This window comes from Sphaerodactylus townsendi, linkage group LG03 (assembly GCF_021028975.2).
Source record: "Sphaerodactylus townsendi isolate TG3544 linkage group LG03, MPM_Stown_v2.3, whole genome shotgun sequence".
NCBI classification, from domain to species: Eukaryota; Metazoa; Chordata; class Lepidosauria; order Squamata; family Sphaerodactylidae; genus Sphaerodactylus; species Sphaerodactylus townsendi.
The window spans coordinates 132,892,039-132,914,507 of NC_059427.1; the positions used below are offsets into that span (position 1 = coordinate 132,892,039).

Sequence of the window (22,469 nt, forward strand, 5' to 3'; positions counted from 1 at the left end):
CCTTGAGCAAAGGCAGAACAGAGGAAGGGCAAGGGTTGAGACCATAGGTGGTAGGACTCATCTCTGCAAAGATCTTGTCCACATCCTCAGGCTGAAAAGTATCCATATAAACTGGACAAACTGGTGTCAAAGGTACAATGTCTGAACATGCATCACACCAACATCCAAACCAGAGTGGATCTGAGTGATTTTGTGTGCAAAGTAAGCAGCAAATTGATCTTTTGGTCAGTATCCAATTCCTGGGGCTATGATGTAAAAGCCTCCTCACCACACCAAACAGCTTAGCTGGACAATTACATGTAGATGTGGAGAAATCTTGCCTTTTTGCCATCATCATTGCCACAGAAAAGGCTCTAATATGAGCACTATGCTCTGTTCAATTATTCTTGCTCCAAATTTTCTGCCAGCTGCTCTCTAGCCATCATCACATTTTTTTTATTACAATCACTTCCCCAGTAAACCCAGGAGACTGCTTGGCTCTGTCTGGGGGGAGAGGGTGCTTATGGGCGATTGTGCCATTAATCTGGGCCATCTCCTATTCTAGTCTGCAAGCTGGATTCAACAGAATCATAAACAGAAGGTGGTGAAATCCCCAAGCACTAACAGGAAAGCTTCTGGGTCCATTAGCTGCTTGGGTCACATCATCTTAATGGTTCTGTCACTTCTGCAGAGGAAAGAGGAAGCAGCTAGCCCAAATTCTATCAGGTAATGGTTTGTCCATGACAAGGAACTAAACTTTAGTAAATACTAAAATAGAAAAGTTATATAACTGTGCATGACAAATAAGTCATACATTTTGTGCAATATACAAATAGTTCAAGGGACTTAAAATATAATTAATTACTACCAGAGCAATAGCAGACTGGTTCTTTAATTTTGAAGAGCTTAAAACTTGCATCAGCTACACTCCAAATCCTGAGATTGTCAGTAAAACAAGAATCTGAGTAATTACTGTAGATTTTCAAGTGTTTTTCAGAGAGAAGTTTAAATATTTTATTTAAGGTAGACTCAGCCTTGGACAGCCATTTTATAAATTGATATATAATGGCTTGAAATGAGAAATGATATCCTTTGAACCTGTCCCTAAATAGTCCCTCATTCTTTCAAGATATCCTTGCCAGCTTTATTATATCTCCAGTCACAAATACTGTTTCTCTACATATGAGAATTATCTGCATTTACTACAGCTGGTATGAAGAGCTTATTTTGCTTTTGAAAGCTATTTAATTTTGTGTTGATAGCAACATCTGTCATATGGCTTAGAGCTTTAGTTTGGGAATCAGAGCATAAGACCTATGTTCTTGCATGCATTTACCTAGCAGGGAAAAGATGAGGAGAGGGGAGTCATTCTTCTAGATTACTCAAATTTGTTTAAATGAAAAAATGGCTATAAGCTTTATAAATATTGTTCTGTCAGGCATGATGTGTCATAACAAAACATGCTGGATTTAAAGACCTTTTTTATCTGGATCTGGCAGCGTGAGAGTTTCTGGGGCAGATTTTTTTCGTTGTCGGTCTTTGGGAAGTGCTAGGAATTCAGGTGCCTCTGTGGAAAGAGGCGTAGATGGTGCACTAGAAGGAGCACTGCGGATCGAAGAAGGGAGGGAGACATTAGAGATTGATATTGCAGGAGGGAAGATCCCAATTTTCTTGTTGGTGGCTTCCTGAGTTGCTCGTTCAAACTCTCGGACTTCATTCATGGTCATGTCTTCAAGAGAAAAAAAAAAGACAAATGAACGTTAGAACCAACGCATGAATTTATTTCCATTATAAAATGTATGTATAAAAGATAATCCAAAGGTCTCAATCCAGTGGCTGGATGAATACATCACAACTCTAGAGTCGAGGGAAGCTTGGGTCACCATTTTTAGAAATGGCCGTTATAATTTGTTGTGCTACATTTCAGACACAGTTCTTCTCATTCTCACAACTGCCAGTCAAATAGAGTAATGTACAGCGTAATTCTAAATATACCTTACTAACATATCTGACTTCAATGGACTTAGAAAAGTGTACCTCTGCTTAGGGGTGCGCTGTTTATTGTACAACATTTCTCACATGATCACCAGTACTAAGACATGCAATAATGGGCTGCTCTGTCAATTTCTGTTTTTCTATGAGAGCTGGATGAGGCCCAACAGATACTAACAACTTATTTCTTCATTTCTATTACTGGTCCCTTAAACTAGTGGAAGTTTCTTGCAAATGTGCTTCAGTTCTTTACAAAAATACCTGACATGGGTTGTATAGATACATTATGATGGATTAGAAGGCAAAGTGTTACAGTTTAAGATCTGGATGCCAGAAAATACAAAGAAATATTCTATAGCATGTGCTAAGCACAATTATTGAGGCATCCTGCCTATAATTTTTTTTCTATACATATTATTCTAAATAATGCATTTTAAGAAAGAATACCCTTTATATCCTTAATTCTTTATAGATGCCTCCAAATCTCTTCTCACTTCAGTCACTTGGAATGTTGACACATCTCAAAAGTACAATTGGGTAATTTTATTTATTGTTCTACTTGTGTCTGGAATGTTCCATTTCAGACTGCAGGTCAGATCTCAAAACACTGGATGTTCCTCCATATTTTAAAAAATCCTCTTCCAGTAGAAAATCATTAGATGATGAAGAAATTTTCTGCCCTATCTTCTCTCCCCGCCAGACCGATTTTCAGTGTGTCGTTGTGTGTGAAGGGGCATTCCAGTATGTTACTCAACAAGTTAAATAGTACAATCCATACCTAAGCTTGCCTCATGTTCCTTATTTCAAATAACAGTTCTTTATGTAAGAGATATTCATAGAGAAAAAGCGATGCACTGTAACTGCAAAAGGTATCTGTAATTTAATATGTTAAAAGGAAGGTATATTCTAAGAAAGTACTGGTAACAGTCTGACAAACATAATTTTCTTAGTCTCCCAGTGGTTTGGATTCTTAGAATGGGGGAACAATTTTTATCAATTCCAGTTTTCCACAAGATAATCCAATTACCCCTTCATGCTGTTCAAGGGAGTCTCCTGTCCCATGGGAGCAGCATTTCAGGGGGCATTTTGGACTGCAATATGAGGGCGGGGGCAAGAAAATCAGCTAATTCAAGTCAGTGTGTTCCTTTTCTGTAGTTCTTTGGGTGGCAACCCTCTGCTACATTTGATCTCTATTGGGAGTAAACAAATCTTATTTCTTCATGAATGTTAAACTTTCAAACCAGCAGAAGTATATGGAAGGTATTCCAAACTCCATCTGGTCAATCTTCTCATATCACAATAAACTCACTAATGACAGATGACCCCAGTTTAAATTAGAAAGATCTGAGAGCAGAAAGTAACTTGATTTTTCCTTGATATATTTACAAAAGCAATGAATTTGCTAGAATCCAACTGGTGGAATAAAAATGAAGGAATTATACTACTTAATAATGAACACTACAAAATATAAGTGTAATCACGGCAGAGATTTCCTCATTTTATCAGTGAAAGACCTTTGGCTTTCATTCAAATTCTAAAATTATCACAGCAAATATCCACCAGAGGGCAGAATTAGTTCACCAGAATTTTCCCTTTACAAAATTCCAAAGAACTGTTGGTTATTTTCCCTCTACCAATTCAGAATTCAGGATGAGTTGAACAAAAGGTTGCCTGAGCGTTTTAGACCTCAGGTAAAAGTAGGGTTGCCAGCCCTCCCCTCCTGGAGACAGGGGATGCTACCCCCACACCCACTGATCAACTAGCCAGGAAATAGCTGAAAAAAGGGAGAAGGCTGGCAGCCACAGTCTGACATGGCGACATTACTTTTGGCATGCACCAGAAGTGATATCAGTGTGCCAGAGCTTTGCTGAAATATTAAAACTGGAGACATGCTGACATCACTTCCCGTAGGCACCAGTGATGACACTGGTGATGTTGCCATGTCACTGGCATGGGCCTCCCCTAGCCTCCCCCTGGCACCAATAAGTTTGCCCTGCTGGGCAACCCTAGATCAAAGCTATGATGGCGTTTTGACTGTTAGGCACAGCTTGTTTCCCCAAACAAAATTGGTTTCAGTTTCACTAGAAGCTCAAAGGGTACACAGAAAATAAAATAGATTGTTAAGAGCCTCGTGAAAATTGAATTTTATCTGTCAACTATGGACAAATGTATTGTCGAAGGCTTTCACGGCCGGAATCACTAGGTTGCTGTGGGTTTTCTGGGTTGTATGGCCATGTTCCAGTAGCATTTTCTCCTGACATTTTGCCTGCATCTGTGGCTGGTGATCCTCTGAAGACGCCAGCCACAGATGCAGGCAAAATGTCCACACAACATGTCCATACAACATGGAAAACCCACAACAACCCATGGACAAATGGCTCAAAATCCAAACATATAATTGCTTCATAGTGCAATGCTAAACAGAGCTACATCCTTCTAAATTAATTGGTCAATGGTTTTAGAAGGGTGTAACTCTGCTTATCATTGCACTGATTGTCACTGATCAATTTTGTGTGAGGTTGCATGAAAAGACTATGAAGAGAGCAATTTGCATTTGTGTCAATGTTAAAGGCTGACTGAAGCTAAACATACACAATGTATAAATGTAGCAGAATAGCGTGAGAATTAAGGACACAGTGGACAGGTAATGGAAACTAACAATCATATCACAAAATGAGGCCATATGGCTTCACTGTGCTCCATGCAAATAGTTGTCTTTTCACATAAAATTCACTATAGTCAACTGGATTATTGACAGAGCAGGCATCCATTACCAGTTTCTTTTTTACTATTTGGTTAGTGCAATTTGGGCGCCAGAGGCATACCGGGGGGAAATGGTGCCCAGGGCCTCCCCACTGCCCGGGGTCCCCTACTGCCCTCGCACCCCCCCCCAGGGGGCCTGCAGTAGGCTCCTGGCCCAGCTGCTCCTTCAGCCAGCAGAGGCTGGGCTGGGCGCCTGCCTCTTGGCCCGGCCTTGCCAGGCTGCCCAGGACCGCCACTGCTCTCCTCCACTGGCTGAAGAAGCAGCCTTGCGAGGCTAGGCTTAGGGGTGGGCCAGGAGCCTGCTGTGGCCCACCAGGTGCCCCCACGTGATCTTATGGGTGGCGCTCAGGGTCAATTGATACCCCCCCATGTTCCTCTGGCAGATACGCCACTGCTGGGCACTCACAACAGCTCTGAAGTACTCAAGCCAAAACTGAGCGTATGATTCTTTGTGCACAAGGTTGTTAATCATTTCAGTTCAGGGAGATGATCCGTGTGCACAAAAGAACATATACCTGGGGAAAATGGCTGTATTAGAACATACATTGTCAGATTTGTTCTAAAAGACTGTAGATTGTAATGGTTGTGGCTTCAAGAGCTGCATTACTATATATCTTGGAGAACCATGTGCCTGTTCACCCAAAGGATTAAAAAATCATTTCTGGTATGCTCAAACCTGATAATTTTGTTTTCATTGGGGAGTGATTAATTCATCTAAGGTTGCATAAAATGCACCCCCGCCAAAGGACTTGTGTGCATATTTCATCAGTGGGATAAGCTCAAACATCTTTAATCCAGAATGCCTGTGGCAGATATACTAATCAGTGAAACGGACACTATTTCAATTAACTGTCTTACCTGCTCTCTCCACATTTGAGGAAGGTTATTTACCATTTAATTTTATTTAAAGATACAACATGGATAAAATGCCTGTTTCTTGTCATTTTTTAAAATAAATATCACAAAGCTGAAAAACTGTTTGTAAAGGGAAGCAGGTCTCATGATTTTATAGGTAGCTAACCAATTACAAACATACACAGCTCACTTTAGTGGTAAACAGGAAGACCTTACAGATTTGAACTGTATCTGAACAAAATGCAGTGAGTGTGCTTCTACGGTGGGTTCATCATTCCAGTTACACATTCCAGTTATGCATCCTGATGTTTGCCCTTTCAATTTCATTGCAAAAATGGGGCAAAAAAAGTTCCAAGATGATGATTTATGGTGATGAAGCCTCTTCCTACAGGAATCCCTGTTGCGCAGAATTTCGTCTAAAGCATATTAGTGTTTTTATTCACACCAGGAGATGATGGGCAAGATTTTTAAAGACACTACATACACTTCCTTTGGCATGACTCTCTATTTCATTCACAGTAGATGAATGTTGATCGAAAACTTTAATGTTGGTTTTTTCATGCATAGATCTCTCATATTCTCGAACATCCTCCATAGTCATATCTGAAAAAGTTGAAGATGTTGGGATTTTCTATTAATTCAATCCAGAATTTAATAACAGGGAAGACTCTAGGGAGAAATAATCTTTCTAGCGGAAAAAAAGCAGGAAGCCAACCAGTTGGTGATAAAGGTAATTAAACCAGCCAAGGAAGGTATAAGAAGGTTAAGTTGAAGGAAAATTAAAGAATAAGGAGACTGGGATAAGGAAGCTTGGAAACTGGGATGTTTTTGTGAAGTCAGTGAGGCAAAGGTGCTGAGGTAGAGGTATTTACTAGAGGCAAACATCTTCTAAAATGAATTTAGAAGATTTCCTGGAGGAGATTAAGGAACAGCTCAAGGATTTACTTACCTTGTTAAGAACTATCCAGTAAGATTCTACAACAGTAAGATTCCAGTAAGATTCTACAAGATTCTACAATAACTTTGTTATTTTAGCACCATACACAGTTCTATTTCAGAGATTATGTAAATCAAAATTTGTATGGGTTAATTGTGGAGTACAGATGAACCAATGAATTAATGTGATGTTTTAAACTCTATGAAAGCTATGCCCAGATACAGCTAGGCACACCTGTAGTTTGTATTCTAGAACTAGCTAATAGAACTATACATAACCAACACATTTGGCACTGTGTGAATATTGCACCTGTTCCAAAGTTCTGAATGACTCCAGTGCACACACGGAGCTTCACTGTTCAAGGGCTGCCTATCTCTTCTCTGACTGTTTCCACATTGCTAGTTTCCTTTTGTCTGGTTCTGTTTTTTGGGGGGAGGGAGGATAAGTTCTGCACGTGTTTTGCTCCCTCTATTGGTAGATTTGACATCATCAAAACAACTTTATTAAAAAGCTGCTGTTTAAAACTGCAGGGGTTTAGGCAGGATTTAATCGTCTGTTGTATCAAATCTACCACTAGAAGGAGCAAGACATATGCAGAATTGACCCCTCCCCCCAAGAAATAGGAGTTTGAACACAAGGAAACTGACAATGTGGAAAAGCCCTCAGTTAGAAAAGGATCTTATATTCTAATGCAAAATTTAAGGTGTCACCCATTCTGGATAATATTGCACTCTCCTTAAGGAACAGATCCACAGTCTGGGGGTGCTCTTGATCCCAGGCTTACTGCTGGATAAGCAGGTGTCTGTCAGCTGTGGTCAGGAGTATTTTTTTACCAGCTTCAATTGGTTAGCCAGCTATAGCCACTCCTAGGCAGATATGATCTGGCCATTGTGGTGCATGCCCTGGTTAGATCTAGATTATCTCCTCTTTTGTTGCTATCTCCCACCAGTAGACTTTTGTTTTGTTTGCCATTCCCTCAGTGATAGCTCAGCGATACCTCCTTCCTAACTGATGTTTTCATTGATGTTTTATGGTTTCTACATAGTTTTAATGTGTGCTTGGTGGTGTATTATTTTAATGGTTTTAAAACATACTTTTATTATGTATGTTTTAAATGGTTAGCCACCTTGGTGGACCATGTAAGGGCAGAAAGGTGGCACATAAACGTTGTAAAAAAAAGGAAAATGTGTAATATATTCCACAAAAATAGGTTAAGGTTTAGAATGTCAGTTTCTCACCATGTTGTAACATGAGTCCCTAATACAATCTGCTCATTTCTCTGAGCCAGAGATTACCATATTTTAGTGTGAATATTCCCACCCCCTGTTAGAATGAAGCATTAAGCTTTAATGAAAGAAGCTCATAGGCACTGTTAATTGCATGATAAGAAGCACTTTTTCCAGGCACAATACATGCTCTTAATTTATAACATTTGAATTAATAACAAATGATGAAATAATGTTGCCTTGTGGCAAAGCTAAATACCCTCTTAGGATGAAATTTGACGCACACTTACCTGGAAGTGACTGAGCAAACAATTCTTATAAGTGGACAAGTTTAGGGATGGAGATTTGTACACAATATTGCACTCCAGGCAGGAGATTCCTCATTTCTCCAAATCCTTAGCAGCTGTACATTACTTCACATTGAATTCAAATGGCACTATCAACTGATTTGCACACTCAAACGAAAATCTAGCTTGACATTTGTAACAAATATTGTTTGGGGTTTTTTTATACTTGAGGCCAAAAACAGCTTTTGTTAAAATAGATTTCAAATGTAAATAGTATGTTGGCTGAAACATATGTATACGCGACTTAACTACGGTCAAACATTGTACATTTGCAAGAGATACAAAAAAAAAAAGGATTTTCTTAGTGATGTGTATGAAACAGTTTTGGTACATTCCTCCATGTGTTCAAGCACAGTCAAAACTTGATGCTTGACCGCTTTTTGCTATTGGGCTCAGAACTGGATCAAGTGAACGGAAAGATAAATTCGTGTTCAGTCTATGGAGGTTCTAAGAGGAGAAAATGTGCCAATATATGCCTCATGTAAACCTTGAAGAATCCAGAATGAAACCAGTCATACTGAGATTAGATAAGATATGGAAAACGATGTGTGTGGAAGGGGCCTAGGAATCCTATACATTTGGGAACAGCAGTCCTCCCTACAGTGGAATTTACATGGTTTAAATCAGGGGTAGGGAACCTGCGGCTCTCCAGATGTTCAGGAACTACAATTCCCATCAGCCTCTGTCAGCATGGCCAATTGGCCATGCTGGTAGGGGCTGATGGGAATTGTAGTTCCTGAACATCTGGAGAGCCGCGAGGTTCCCTAAATTCTGGTTTAAACTGGTAACTAATAGGCCTTCAGATGGTAACTTTTGTTTTCTACTTTTGCTTCGTTTATGATGTATTTTTTTCTTCCTTTCTAGAATGCATTCAAGGTACAGCACAGTGAGCCAAGGAGGTACTGCCATAAGTTTCCCTCAAAATAAGACATTGTGGTCTTATATTGAATTTTTGCACCAAAAGATGCAATAGGGCTTTATTTCAGGGTCAGGGTAGGAGAATTTTATTTTAGGGAAATACGGTCACCTTCACAATTAATTACTATGGTGGGCTCCTCGCATTCCCAACAGCGGGCTCTCATCACGCGTGTGATGCAAGCTGCATCCCCATTGTTGTAGGGCAGCCTGGGCTGGATCACAATCTCTTCACCCCTGATCTGGTAACTACTGGTAGGCTTATTTTTTGGAGGTAGGGCTTATATTTTTAAGCTCCTCCTCCAAAAAATCCTGAAAAAAAATCCGCACTTATGAGGGCTTATTTTTTCGGGTAGGTCTTATTTTCGGGGAAACATGGTAGGCTAGTCCTCAGTCCCAAACAGACCTTCACCTTTGCATACTTGAATTAACTTTTTCTAAGAACAGCTAATCCTGATTTTGACATTTGTTTTTCCTTTGATCAAGTCACCTAATCATTCCCTCTCACTTTTCCGTCTGTAAAAATGCAGATAATAATCCTCATTTCATGGGCTGTTAGGATTACTGCGTGATCAGTGCTTTGAAGATTAAAAATGCTAACCTCTATTGTTCAAGCCCTTCTGAATTTTCCACTTGCTGCTGTTGTATTTGCAGCTATCTGGGGTTATTTGTTTTGTTGTATAAGTCTATTTGGACACCTTTATTTGATAACTACCCTTTTTTAATACACCCCCCCCCCCCCCCCCCACACACACACAAACATTTACTGGTATCTTCTCTGGCAATTCTGAAAGGAAACTTCTGAGAGTAGATTCACACAGGGATATTTTTTTTCCTATATGGGTGTCAGTTTAGTATAGGAAACTCCAGGTACATTGTAATGTGCACCAAGTGAACATCTGTATTTCAGTGAAAATACTTTCTGATTTTAACCCTTGCTTTTAGTTATTGGAACTGCTTTCTTGAGTCCCATAAGCCCATTACTACCAATGCTTTGTTAAACAGCATTGCTTTATCAATTAGGATGTTCAGTCTGCTTGTTCTTTTGCTGATTTATTTCTGCACCACTGAACTGTGGAAACAAAACTCCCAGCTGGACTGTAGGAGTAGAGGGGCTGCTTTTAAGCAGGTTTGGTACTGACATCAGCAGATACTTGGAAAAAATAAAGTGACAAGGAAAGTGACTAGAAGGAGCCTGACTGTGGACTGAAACAAGGTATACCGGTAAGTTCTTCATTACACTCATTTGTATTAAGACAACGACAATGAAGAAAGCTGACAGGAAGAAAGTAGATTACTCTGAAATGTGGTGTTGGAGGAGAGTGTTATGGATACTGTGGACTGTCAAAAAGACAAATCAGTGGGTTCTAGATCTAAACAAAGCCTAAACTCTTGCAGAGGCTAAAATGACTAAACTGCGGCTATCGCACATTGGTTACATTATGAGACAACAAGAGTCACTGGAGAAGACAATAATGCTACAAGAATTTCAAGGCAGCAGGAAAAGAGGTAGATCCAGCATGAGATGGACTGACTAAAAAAAGGAAACCATGGCCTCAAGAAAAGCTGTTAACGATAAAGGATTTTGGAAGACATTAACTCACAGGGTCAGTGTAAGTTGAAAGTAACACAAATGCCCACACACACATTAAAAAGTTTGCTCAATCTCTACCCAAGCTCTGCCAATTCTCCCTATTTATATCTGATTAGCATATATTGTTATGCACGAGAGAAACAACACAGGGCTAACATTTATTGATACCTGTATTTTCTATATTTATTCAGAGTTGAAAAAAGACCATGACATAAATCTCTGCAGAGGTGAAGGAGGTATGCCATGTAAGGAAGCGATAATTTTCATTTAAACCCAGGGCAGTTTTTTTTTTTTCCTTCTCCAGAACTGTTCTAAGGAAACTAAAAGAGAAAAGCCTGTGTTTATTTGATTTTTGGCTGTCACTGCATGTTTTTTAAAACCTATGCCATAAAAAAAGAAAACTTTTCTCTGAAATCTTCCTAGTTTTAAAGGTAAAGATAGTTATTGCTACTTACATTCATGTAGTTATACTCAAGATACTTTTCATTGAAAATCCTGCAGATGACTTGAGTTAGTAGAGGGTGTAACATTCTCTAAGGGCCAAATGAAGAATTCAGGAAATGATACTGAATAGTTCTTTCGCATGTCTGAACCACACCAGCCCATTTTAATAAATTATTGGAATTAATTTCAGATTATTTAATCAAGCCATTGTGAGCCCCTCTTGCCATTTCTAAAGTACAGTTAGGAACACTGGGAATGGTGGAGACCAATTTATCAAGTATTTCCAAATATAATGCATATTTATTGTATAGTTTTGATACACAGACTCACTCTATGACATTCACAGAACTCATTCTTAGAACTGTCGTCCAAGGTATTTGTTTCAGGAGGTATGTGCTTTAGTATCAGTGGGGTTTAAACTGTATTTGTTTAGGCCGTTTCCGCGCGACGTCCATTTACCTTGAAGAAAAGCTGACCTGGGCGCCAAAAAAAGGTTTCCCTGAGGCAGCGGGCGAATTGACTCTTCTTCCCTCCCCAGAGGCGGCGCTGTCGCTTCTAAACAACTAACCCGCTTTAGCGGGTTGTTTGTTTGAAAGGGAGCTGCCCTTTCCGCGTCGTACGGGTGCAAACCGCCGCCGGGAAGACGCTTGTCTCAAATCTCCGCTTCACTATCGTTGTCCTCCTGCATTAAGCCTGCTTGAGGCGTCAGCTTCAGCTCGCTTCACACTGGCCTCCGACCTCCAGGGGTCAGAGGGTATGTTGGCCGGGCAGCGTGGACGCGAACTGCAGGCTTAATGGTGAGGACGTTACCGTGGAGCGGAGTGACGCAGAGGCGGCTCTGTGTGGAGCAGCCTGCATACCGGCCTCCGCTTAAGCCGTTCAGCATGCTTTGCATCGCGAACGGGCTTCCGCCCCCACGCCGCCCGCACTTTTGGCGGCGTGGGGGCGGAAGGAGGCCGTGCGGAAACGGCCTCCGTTTTAATATGTAGGTATAACATTGTATTTTCATTTTTTTTAGTTAACAGGTTTAAATATATGGAAGCTGAAAGTATGGGCTGATACAGATACAACATAGACCCATAGTTTAGAGTTTGGAGTATATAATGTTTGCTGGACTCCTCAGCATTATATGTTTGCTGGACTCCGCAGCAATCTTGCTCACGTACAAATGCCTCATACCTCCCTTTATACTGATTTGACATTATACCCAACTCCAGTTTAGATCCCTGTTTAACCCTTCCAATTTCATGGATCACCTCTACTTTTGTTTTGCTGGACTCCTCAGCATTATATGTTTGCTGGACTCCGCAGCAATCTTGCTCACGTACAAATGCCTCATACCTCCCTTTATACTGATTTGACATTATACCCAACTCCAGTTTAGATCCCTGTTTAACCCTTCCAATTTCATGGATCACTCCCATTTTGTGAACCTTAATTTTATGGAGATGGGATTTTCCCCTTGAAAGGATATGGAATGCTCCCCACAAGTTCCACAGGCTCCCACAAATCTGATGATACTTATATCTGATAACTGGAGCTGTGAACAGGCAAAACGGATCTTTCTGCAAACCTAAAAAAGGCTCAGGTTTGCAAAAAACGAATAAATCTTTTAAAAATACATTGGAGTTGAAAAAAACCAAAAATTAAAATGAGAACATGTGGCTTTAAGCAACAAATTCCCTCAGTGGCTGCTGATAAGCAAGTACAGTATTCCAGGCTAAGTTTCTGTGAGTAAAAAGATGGAGGAGAAGGTAAGGTTCTTTCCATATCTATTTTGGCCTTTTGACTCAATGGGGCCAGGCCTGACAAAGGTTGCTAACTCCAGGTTGTAAAATTCCTGGTGTTATGATGGAGTGTTATGATGGAGTTTGAGGAGGGCAGGGTTTGGGGACGGGATAGGTCTCAGCTGAATATAGTGCCACATCATTCACTTTCCAAAACAGTCATTTTCTCCAGGGGGGACAGAACATCTGAAGTTCAGTTGTAATTCTGGCAGATCTCCAGATCCCACCTGGAGGTTGGCAACGCTAGGCCTGGAAGCAACCTCTGGGTGACTTCCAACCTCCAACTGACTTGCATGACTTAAGCAGGCTTGGCTGCTTGCTACTGTTCAACCTTCAACTGACTTGCATGACTCAACTAGGCTTGGCTGCTTTTACTATTCAATGGCTTGCTACAGTTCAGCTATGAAAATCAGTGTGGTGTAGTAGTTAAGAACTTTATAGTAGGGTCTGGGAGACCCAAGTGCAAATCTTGCTGTAGAAGGTCACTGGGTGATTTTGGGTCAGTCACATACTTTCAGCCTAACCTACCTCACAGTGCAGATTAAAAGGAGAAGAAAATGATGTAAGCTGCTGATGTAAGCTGCTTATGTAAGCTGCTTTGGTTTCCAGGTGGGATATAAATTAAAATAAAATAAAATAAAATACAGCTGAAGTTGGGATGCAGATAAAAGGTGAACAGCTGAGAAAAAGAGACTGAGGCAGGGAAAGGGGAGGTGTTATGGGGATTGCCAGGAGGAGGGAAAGAGGAAATAATGTGGGGAGGTAAATATAAGGGAAAGTGAGGTGCCACCCCACAAGTTCTTGAGGATTCCCTACAATGCCAGTGGGTCTGGCCCAGTGGTTGGCATCACACAACCAGGCCAGAGTTTTCCTAGGTAGAGGCTGCTGGTGGAGGAGAGAGAGTGGGAAAGCTAAGGCAGAGGGGCAGATACATGTAGGTTATATGGTGGGAAGGAGATAGGGTTACCAACTCCAGCTTATGAAACACCTGGAGATTTGAGGGATGATGCCTGGATACAATGGGGTTTGAGGCCAGGAAGGACCTCAGGAAGGTCACAGATTCCACTCCTCCAAGAAATCACTTCCTCCATAGGAATCAAGGTTGCTAGCCTCCAAGTGGGGACTGGAGATCACCCAGAATTACAACTGATCTCCAAATGACAGAGATCAAGTCCCCTGGATAAAACAGCTATTTGGAGGGTGGACTCTATGGCAGTGAGGTTACTCCCCTCCCCAAACCTTGCCCTTCCAAGGTTCCACCTCTAATCTCCAGGAATTTCTCAAGCTAAAACTGTACCCCTAATTGGAGACTGATTTCTGTAATTGGGAGATCTATTGTGATTCCAGGAGCTCTCCAGGCTTCACCTGGAGATCAGCAACCCTAGAAGGAGAGAAGGAAGCAGGAAAAAGGGAGAGGCTGTGGGGGCTTTCAGGAAAAGAAATAGTGGGGGAGGGAGAAATGAGATGCTTCCCACAAGTCCTTGCAGGTTCCTACTTGTATATTTTTAATTAACAAATTACTTACCGTACCACTCATCAACCCATGCAAAAGCCTGTCGGTGCCCAATCAGCAATATATCCCTGACTACCTGTAAATGAGAACAATGTTAAGGAACCTCTGTAAGAAATAGTCAGAGACAATATTCTACAATTTGTTTGCACTAGGTTTAAGACCACAGATGTTCTGAATGGCAAGGCTCTACCTTAATTGATACATTTTAAAAGCATTTGGATGTATCCTAAACGTTCTGTCTCTGAAAAGTGATCCTATTGTTAGTAAGCACACACGAACAAGACAGAAGAACAAGAGAGTACACTCATCTGGATATTTGCGTTCCTATTAGACATATACAGATAGGAGGGGACGCTGCAAGTAATTCATGCATACAATTTTGATATCATTAAGGTAAGGCTTGATCCTGCCAGACTTATAACCAATTAGAGAGGGCATTCTAAGAAGATTCATAAAGGTGCTATGCGTTGCTATTGAATTTCCTTGCATATACCACAAATAGTCCTGGTTGTAGGCATGCATATTGCTATACTTGTCTGATACTGCTTACTAAGTTAAATAACAACTGGCTATAAAATGATACAGTGGTAAGGATGGGCACCAGAACAATTTGCCAGAGATCCCTTAACTGAGAGAGCCTCCCTACTGAGAGGAAAGTCACTAAGGCTGAAGTCACAGATGAAGGCTTGTGGCTAGTACTACATTTTTTCCTGTGCTTTTTTACTGGCTTACTCTACTTGCTCTCATGTACCAAATGAAGAAACAACCAGAAAAACCTAAAAATGTATGTGCAGATTAAAAGCCCAGATTGTCTCTATACTACTAAGTTGAATAAAGTATTCTTATCCTTGAAATCAAAGAGATAGAACTTAATGACACCAAGGCTGATTTAGATGCTGAAATTGCTCCTCTGTTGGCACAGGGAGTGCCCCGATGCAACTTGGAGTTTTGAACTGCCCCCAGTGCTGCAGCATAGCTGCCAGGTTTTTGCCCTGGTGCCACCCTGCAGCATTGGCTTTGCTCCATGAATTTCCTGAACCACAAAGGTTGAGGTTCTTTTGAAATTCCCCTTTGTTGCTCTGGAGGCTTCTGCTGCCATGCAAAACTCCTCTGTAGCAAAACCAGGGCCAATTTTCCCACCTTGCCGCTCTGGCCCACACCACCAATGGACAGATGCTGAGAATCGGTGTCTCACCCCTACCCCCCTGCAGTGAAAAAAAACCAGAGGGAGAAACCTTGGTTTTTAGAAAGGAGGGAGAAACCTTGGGCAGAAAAACAGCGTGTGCAGGCGCTGTGAACGGGACAGTGGCGATTCTCTCGCACACGCAAGGATTGTAGATTTAAGACGGGGGAGGGGGTGGGTGGAGGATGGCGATCCCGTTGCACACATAAGGATTTCAGACAGAGGGGAGTAGAGGATGGCGATCCCGTCGCACACACAAGGATTTTAGAGTGGGGCGAGGGCGACAATTCTCAGCACCTGTTTTGTGTTCAGAGTCATTTAAAACTAAAACAGTAAAAGTAAGTGTGGGGAATGGAGCAAGATTCAGCCAATCCGAACGCAGAAAACTGAGGCTGCCCACGAATGCGTGAAAGAGACTGTGGAAGAGCTTGCGGTGTTCAAACGGTACTTATGGGAAAGCCCTGGGCTTCTGGGGAACCATTCAGGGCTTCCCTCACTGGCTCTGATTCAAGTGAAGGAAAGAGCCAGGGAGCAGTGGGGAACTACAAGCAGGGTGAGAAGCCCTGCAGCAGGTTTGCTCCCCAGATAAGTCATGGAGCAATTCTGACATGCAAAATCATCCCAAGGCCCCTTCCACACATGCAGAATAATGCACTTTCAGTTCATGTTTGATACATTTTGCAGCTGTGTGGAATAGCAAAATCCACTTGCAAACAATTGTGAAAGTGGATTGAAAGTGCATTATTCTGCATGTGTGGAAGGGGCCTCAGGGAAGCAACCATTTTTATGTCAGTTCTGGAGCCCACACTTTGCACAATTTTGTCTTTCATGGCCTGTTTATTTATTTTATTTTTTATTTATCAGTCCCATCTACACACATAAAATGATTAGCCAACAAACCACATACATCCTGACACTCTGATTTCCATGCTTGGGTTATGTTTAAAGGATCATTTATCTACTCATGAGAGCTGAACTAAAACTACTGTTTTAAAGAAAAAGTGTACATTTTTTTCGTTTTGAGCTGCCTTGAAAGCATAACATTCCTGGGCAGTCCTCACTTCAGAAAATGTTCTCCAAAAAAAACAGGTCAGAAACTTATCAAGAATTCAGGCACGGTTCAAAGATGGATGGAATTACTTCTAAGGCCTTTGAGATATGGAAGAATTCTTTGTAACAACTGCACAGTTGTTATTGGAAGGCTCTGAGCCTACACCAGGTTGCCAAGCATCAGAAGGAAGAAACACATACACAATGGAAATGAACAACATTCACATTCTAACACTACTCCGATCGTCATGCTGTGTTACAGCTTGTTGCAGTTCCTTTCCCACTTTGTTCCTCTCGAATAATTTCTGCTTTTGAATCAAATATAACACAGGTATCAAACTCACGGCCCTCCAGATGTTACAGACTACAGTTCCCATCATCCCCTGCCAGCATGATGCTGGCAGGGGATGATGGGAATTGTAGTCCATGACAACTGGATGGCCGCAAGTTTGACACCTATGAAATATAAACAACTTTTGCAACATTCTGAGTGCATAAATGATAACTTGAGAAAGTCTATACATAGCTCAAGGTTCTCCCTCTTTCTTGAACACATATAGAAATGGAAAATGTAAAGTAGTTACACTTTACATATGTAAGCTTCTGTCTTGGGTGTAATGAGAGTAACTAGCACTCCCAGTCCCAATAAGTGAAAATGTTTTATGTTACTCCTTTAGCATTTAGAGTATGTAACCAAAAACACTGAAATGAGATTCAGCCATACCTCCCTGACCTATGCATATTCTGATCATGCACAAGATAAGGACAGTGAAAGAGCTGTGCAGGGGCATCATCCTTCACTCACCTTGTGAACAAACTGTTCTACTCGAGTTTGAAGTCCCCATACTTCAAATTTTACAGACACCAACTTGTAGGAACACATGATGGGTTGCTGAGTCTCTCTCCAGCCTTCTTTTAATAAGCCTCTCCCAGTCTTCTCTGATTTGAAATATTTTGGATCCTATAAAAGAAAGACTTTTTTTGATGAGGGGAAAAACTGTCAGAGGATAAATCTGTACTGGGAGCACAAAAATACAGAAAAGCAACACAAACTGGAAGGGCTTGGCCTTGCTAGTAACAAGCAGGAAATTATTTTGGCTACAATAATGTAAGTCAAGCACTGGCACAGACAATAAGATCTCCCAAGCCATCGGATTAAGGCATAGTTATGCAACATCAATTTATGTGACGTGAGCTAAATAAGAAAAAATGACCAGCAGTATCTACTGGTATCTGTGCCCATGCTCCATCTATAAGTCAGCTGCTCATCTGCACGCTGAAAACTGCAGAAACTGTACACCATGTTTTGTATTATTGCCCCCTTCATAACCGGGCCAGACAAAGTTCCGTTCAACCTTATTGATGGGCTTAGAGTGCTGGACAGACCAGAAGACAGTTTATCTGTTAAACAACAAATCCCATGATGCTCTAGAGCAAACGGCCAGGTTTTTATGCATGGTCATAAACAAGATTTAATTTTGCTTCGTATTTTGTCTTTTAAATATTTTTGTATTTTATTTTAAATCTTTGTACTATGCCATTAAAGGTTATCTGTTATTAAAGTCAGCTGCATCTGGTGTGAGACCATGTCAGGCTCAAACTACAGTACTGTAACAGGATCAAACCAGACATGACATGGAGCAATCCATGAACAGTGGTACTAATGGAGGGGATGTTTATGTTTCCCTGATGCCTGTATACTTTCCACAAAGGGCAAGAAACAGCTGGGGGAGTAAGTTAAATTAAATAACATATGATATGATAAGAACTGACAGCGATTTTAATTAAGAATTCCTGCTGTAAGCTGCCCTGAACCTGTCATGAGGAAGGGCATCTTATAAATCAGATTATTAAATAAATAAATGAATGAATGAATGAATAAATGGCGCTTGAAAGAAGGGAAAAAGCTAAGTGACCTTCCTTCCATTGGATCATTTCTCCAATTCTATTTCTTCCTCCCAAGACTGTCTTGAACTTTAAAAAAAGAAGTGATTATAGATCTCTTGCATCACTGTTTGGTCCTAAGTTTTCAATGCACATGGCCAAATAGGTTAAGATTTTCCAACAGACTTAGATTTAGTATGACAATAAGTGCTGAATTTAGATGTGTTAGTTCTCGGTTCAATTTCTATGTCAGACATTCGCTGTGTACATACAACCATTTGGGTACATTTCTGGGAATTTTAGTACCATGGTACAAGATCCAATCCAGCATCACTAGTTTGAAAACTGTACCAACCTAATGAAAGAAATCTTACTTTTTTGGGAGGGGAGCATTCCTATCTTACAGATTCTTGGTCTTGGCAGGGCTATATTTGGTGATAAATAGGCATTTGATCCATTATTTTCTGCTGGATGGTTTCCATTTTGTTTCTTCTTTCTAGAAGTCCCAAGCAATCTGAAACCAGCACCATTTTATCTCTGTATTTTTGCTGAGAGTGCAACACAGGATGCACACTAGTCTTAAGAATTATGGCCTGAAACTTTTTTTCTACACACTTCTTGTTCTACTCTAAAAAAGCATGCACAACAGTTTGCCCAGAAACTACAGTGAGCCAGGAGAAATAAATGTATATTTTGTGGGTATTTACAGTTCTACATTTCAGTCTCTAAAACGTGTCCTCTTCTGTCAATACTTCATAATCTGCCTATGAGTTTCTCTAATGGCACTAAACAGCATGTTCATTTAGGGTTGTTTTTTTTAAATTCATTTTCTCACACTTCCATCTAACAGGCACTCAAGTCAGCCTACAACAATAAAATATAACAATAGAAGTTATTAATTGAGAAGGAAGCTGATTAGAAACCTTATGGGTGAAACTAAAGAAGAAAACCCTATCCATTATTTTAAGGCCATGGCTGTTGCCAATTAATATTAATTTATGACCAGGTACCTGAGGTACTGTGCCATCAGACAAATTTCAAGTTACAGTGGAACTTTGGTTTTCATTGCCTTCAGTTTTCATCGGTTTTGGTTTTCATCGATTTTTTCAGCAAAAACTTGTCTCAGTTTTCATCGATTTGCCTCGGTTTTCATCAATTTGCAGTAAGATGCAAGGGTTTGAGGAGAAAAATCACCCGGACAAAGCTGTTGCAGGCTGTGTCTGCAACTTGTTTAATGACAATGTCTTGCCCCATTTCAGACAAATCTTAAAGAGGCGTCAGAAACAGACCTCTTTGGACAGCTTTCTGGTGCGACATTGGTCCACTGGCTCTGAAGCTGGTCGTAGTGTTATTGTTTGTTACTGTTTTCAGCATTAAACACTATGTTTATTCACCAAAAAAAAATGTGTTTTTGGTATTTTTTTTTGAGTGCCTAGAACCGATTAATTGGATTTACATTGATTCCTATGGAAAAGTTTGCCTCGGTTTTCATCAGTTTCGGTTTTCATCGATTCTTTTCGGATGGATTACCAACGAAAACCGAGGTTCCACTGTACTTCTCAAACCTGTTAAATTCGATGAGACCCAAAGACTGTACCTTTAGTTCCAGGGAGTTGTTAAGATGACAGTAAAAAACAGACTATGGTTTGTTAAACATAAAAGCTCAACATATGGGAGCACTCATAACTATGATCCACCACATGCTGTCTGAAGGGGTGCAATCCATCTTCTACCTCAGATCTGCCATCTCCATTCCCCTGAACATCTGATCCTGGGCTTGTAACCTTCGCAGCTAAGCAGCTTTATGAAGCAACATCAGTGAGATCCCTCTGTGGTTCTTTTTGTGGGCATGAAATAGGGATCAAGAGAGATTCTTAGGTTGGAAAGGAGCAGGTGGTGGGCTATCCTTTTGTCCCCAGCTTAACATATCCTAAACGTCCTTCAGCCAAGTTTGCTGCTATGAACTGCAGTCAGTTTCGGGGAGAGTTCTGGTTGCTTGAGACTAATGCTGGGATTGCCAGCGCTAGGTTGAAAAATTCCTGGGGATCTGGGGGTGGAGCCTAGACAGGGTGGAGTTTTGGGAGGGGAGGGACCTCAGTAGGATTAGGGTATAATACCATACATTCTCCAAAGCAGCCATTTTCTGTAGGGGAACCTATCTCTGAAGTCTGGAGATCTTGGCAACCCTAGCTAACGCACTTGTGCTAGTTGCAGCAATATTTGGGTAGTTCTGGAAGATAAAGTGGGCATGTCAGTTTGCCACTCTTCTGCTTTCAAATTTTTCCAGTTCTCTTAACAGCCATGTTAATAGGATGGAAACACAGGGACACTGTACACAATTAAAGGTAGGAGTGACTTCTGCTTCAAATGTGAACCCAAATTTATGTTGGGTTGAAGGAAATGTTTGGTGGATGCTTTTTTGTAGATGTGAATTTTTCATAGCATTGCCTTCTAAAATAAAGTCACAATGAGTAACTGCCAGAAACGTTACTATGAATGACAGATGTTTGCTTTTGATGTTTCAGTCAGCTCTGCCATGCTGATAGTAAATATTATTCACAATTTCCTTTTTTTTTCAAAATAAGTGCTCATTTCATTCAGAAAAGCCATGCCAATTCAAAAATCCTTCAGTGTAGTCAGAAAATATTTTGGGGAAAAAAAGATTATTCAAATGGGCACAGTTGCTCCCCTCTCAATACATACATACCACCAACAAAAGACAATAATTACACACAGCTCCAAGTTTTCCTTTATATCTAACTGTGAATCAAGCATCAAGGCAGCAGTATTTCTGCTTTGTTCACTTGATACTGAAAGTGCTATTTTTAAAACATCCTGCACTTGGCATTACAAAGTACTAAAAACACAGAGTAATTTGTGCCATTTGCTAGCAAAATTATTCTGTCAGAATGAATTTCCCTCATAAATTATATCTGCAGACGCACTGAGGTGAAGAAAGGGAAATTCTGAAACAAGTGGTTAAAAATGGTTGTTAATATGGTGCTTGCTCAACTATTATGCTTTGAACTAGACAGATGTTGGCTGTAATCCTGTGACTGTTCAGTATGAGTAGGTCTCACTGTTTTCAACATGTTTCTATGATGGCATGGAAGCAGCGCACAAAATCAAGTTGTTTTTTAAAATCCTTCCTATTAAAGATTGAATTTACACTGTCCCTAACATTATGGCCAGCTTCCAGCCTTAGGATTTGATTTTCTCTAACAGCATATCTCCCTTCCCCCTGTTCTGCATGGCAAACCTCTTTTGAAATTGAAATGAATTTGGCTGTAGCTTAAGCATATGAATTAGAAAAAAATGGTATTATTTGGATTTCAGAAACAGCTTTCAAGGCAGGATTCTGGATTATTTGGGTCACAGTTACCATGTTGGATTTTGGATTTGGGTGTGTGAGTGTGTTTTGTATATAATGAAAATTTTCAGGTCCAGTATTTCTTCTGGACAACCATTTATGCAGGGGTGGGGGGAGGGAAGGTGGGAGTGGCTGTTTTTCAAACAAATTTCATCACAGTTGTAGGGATTCTAGTCCTGCGTGTCCATTAAAGATCACCCAGCTTCTAAGCAAATTGGATCAAGGGGTTCAGTTCCACAAGTACATGAAGAAGTTGACTTCAGCTATCCTACTTGTTTCCATTGTTTCCTATGGCAGAAAAAAATCCATGCTTTCTTCAGGGCAAAGAAGCCAATAGCCAAATGCACAATAGCAATGATTGTCTAAAAGCTGACAATTTTTAAACAGTAACAATAAGCCCCATAGAACCAACATCAAACCAGAAAATCCCAGAAGAACCACAGCCCAATATGGCAAGCCCACCACAATGAATGTCAAACCAGAGAGTCCAGTTACCCTTTCCCCCTTCTCAATGTTCCCCAAATCCTACAAAATTAAAGAAAACCAGGCCCGGGAGCCTTAAAATGCTGCCCCAATACACTTTTACTGTAGAAATACTGACTTTTGATAGATCAGTGGGCTTTCTTAGTA

General features: G+C 40.7%; 1 protein-coding gene across 3 annotated transcripts in view; it reads right to left on the reverse strand.

Moving 5' to 3' along the window:
- Positions 1 to 968: 968 nt before the first annotated feature.
- Positions 969 to 22,469, reverse strand: part of PITPNC1 (phosphatidylinositol transfer protein cytoplasmic 1) — a 169,669-nt gene continuing 148,168 nt past the window's right edge. For 2 of the 3 annotated variants that reach the window (XM_048491695.1, XM_048491694.1), the window contains exons 7-9: positions 17,391 to 17,546; positions 14,365 to 14,428; positions 969 to 1,708 (exon numbers count right to left, since the gene is read on the reverse strand). In XM_048491695.1, the coding sequence (XP_048347652.1) occupies positions 1,449 to 1,708; positions 14,365 to 14,428; positions 17,391 to 17,546 (480 nt within the window). In that variant the 3' untranslated portion in view covers positions 969 to 1,448. Of the gene's footprint in view, positions 1,709 to 6,073; positions 6,193 to 14,364; positions 14,429 to 17,390; positions 17,547 to 22,469 lie in introns of all 3 variants that reach the window. The other variant, XM_048491696.1, reaches the window with a different exon arrangement.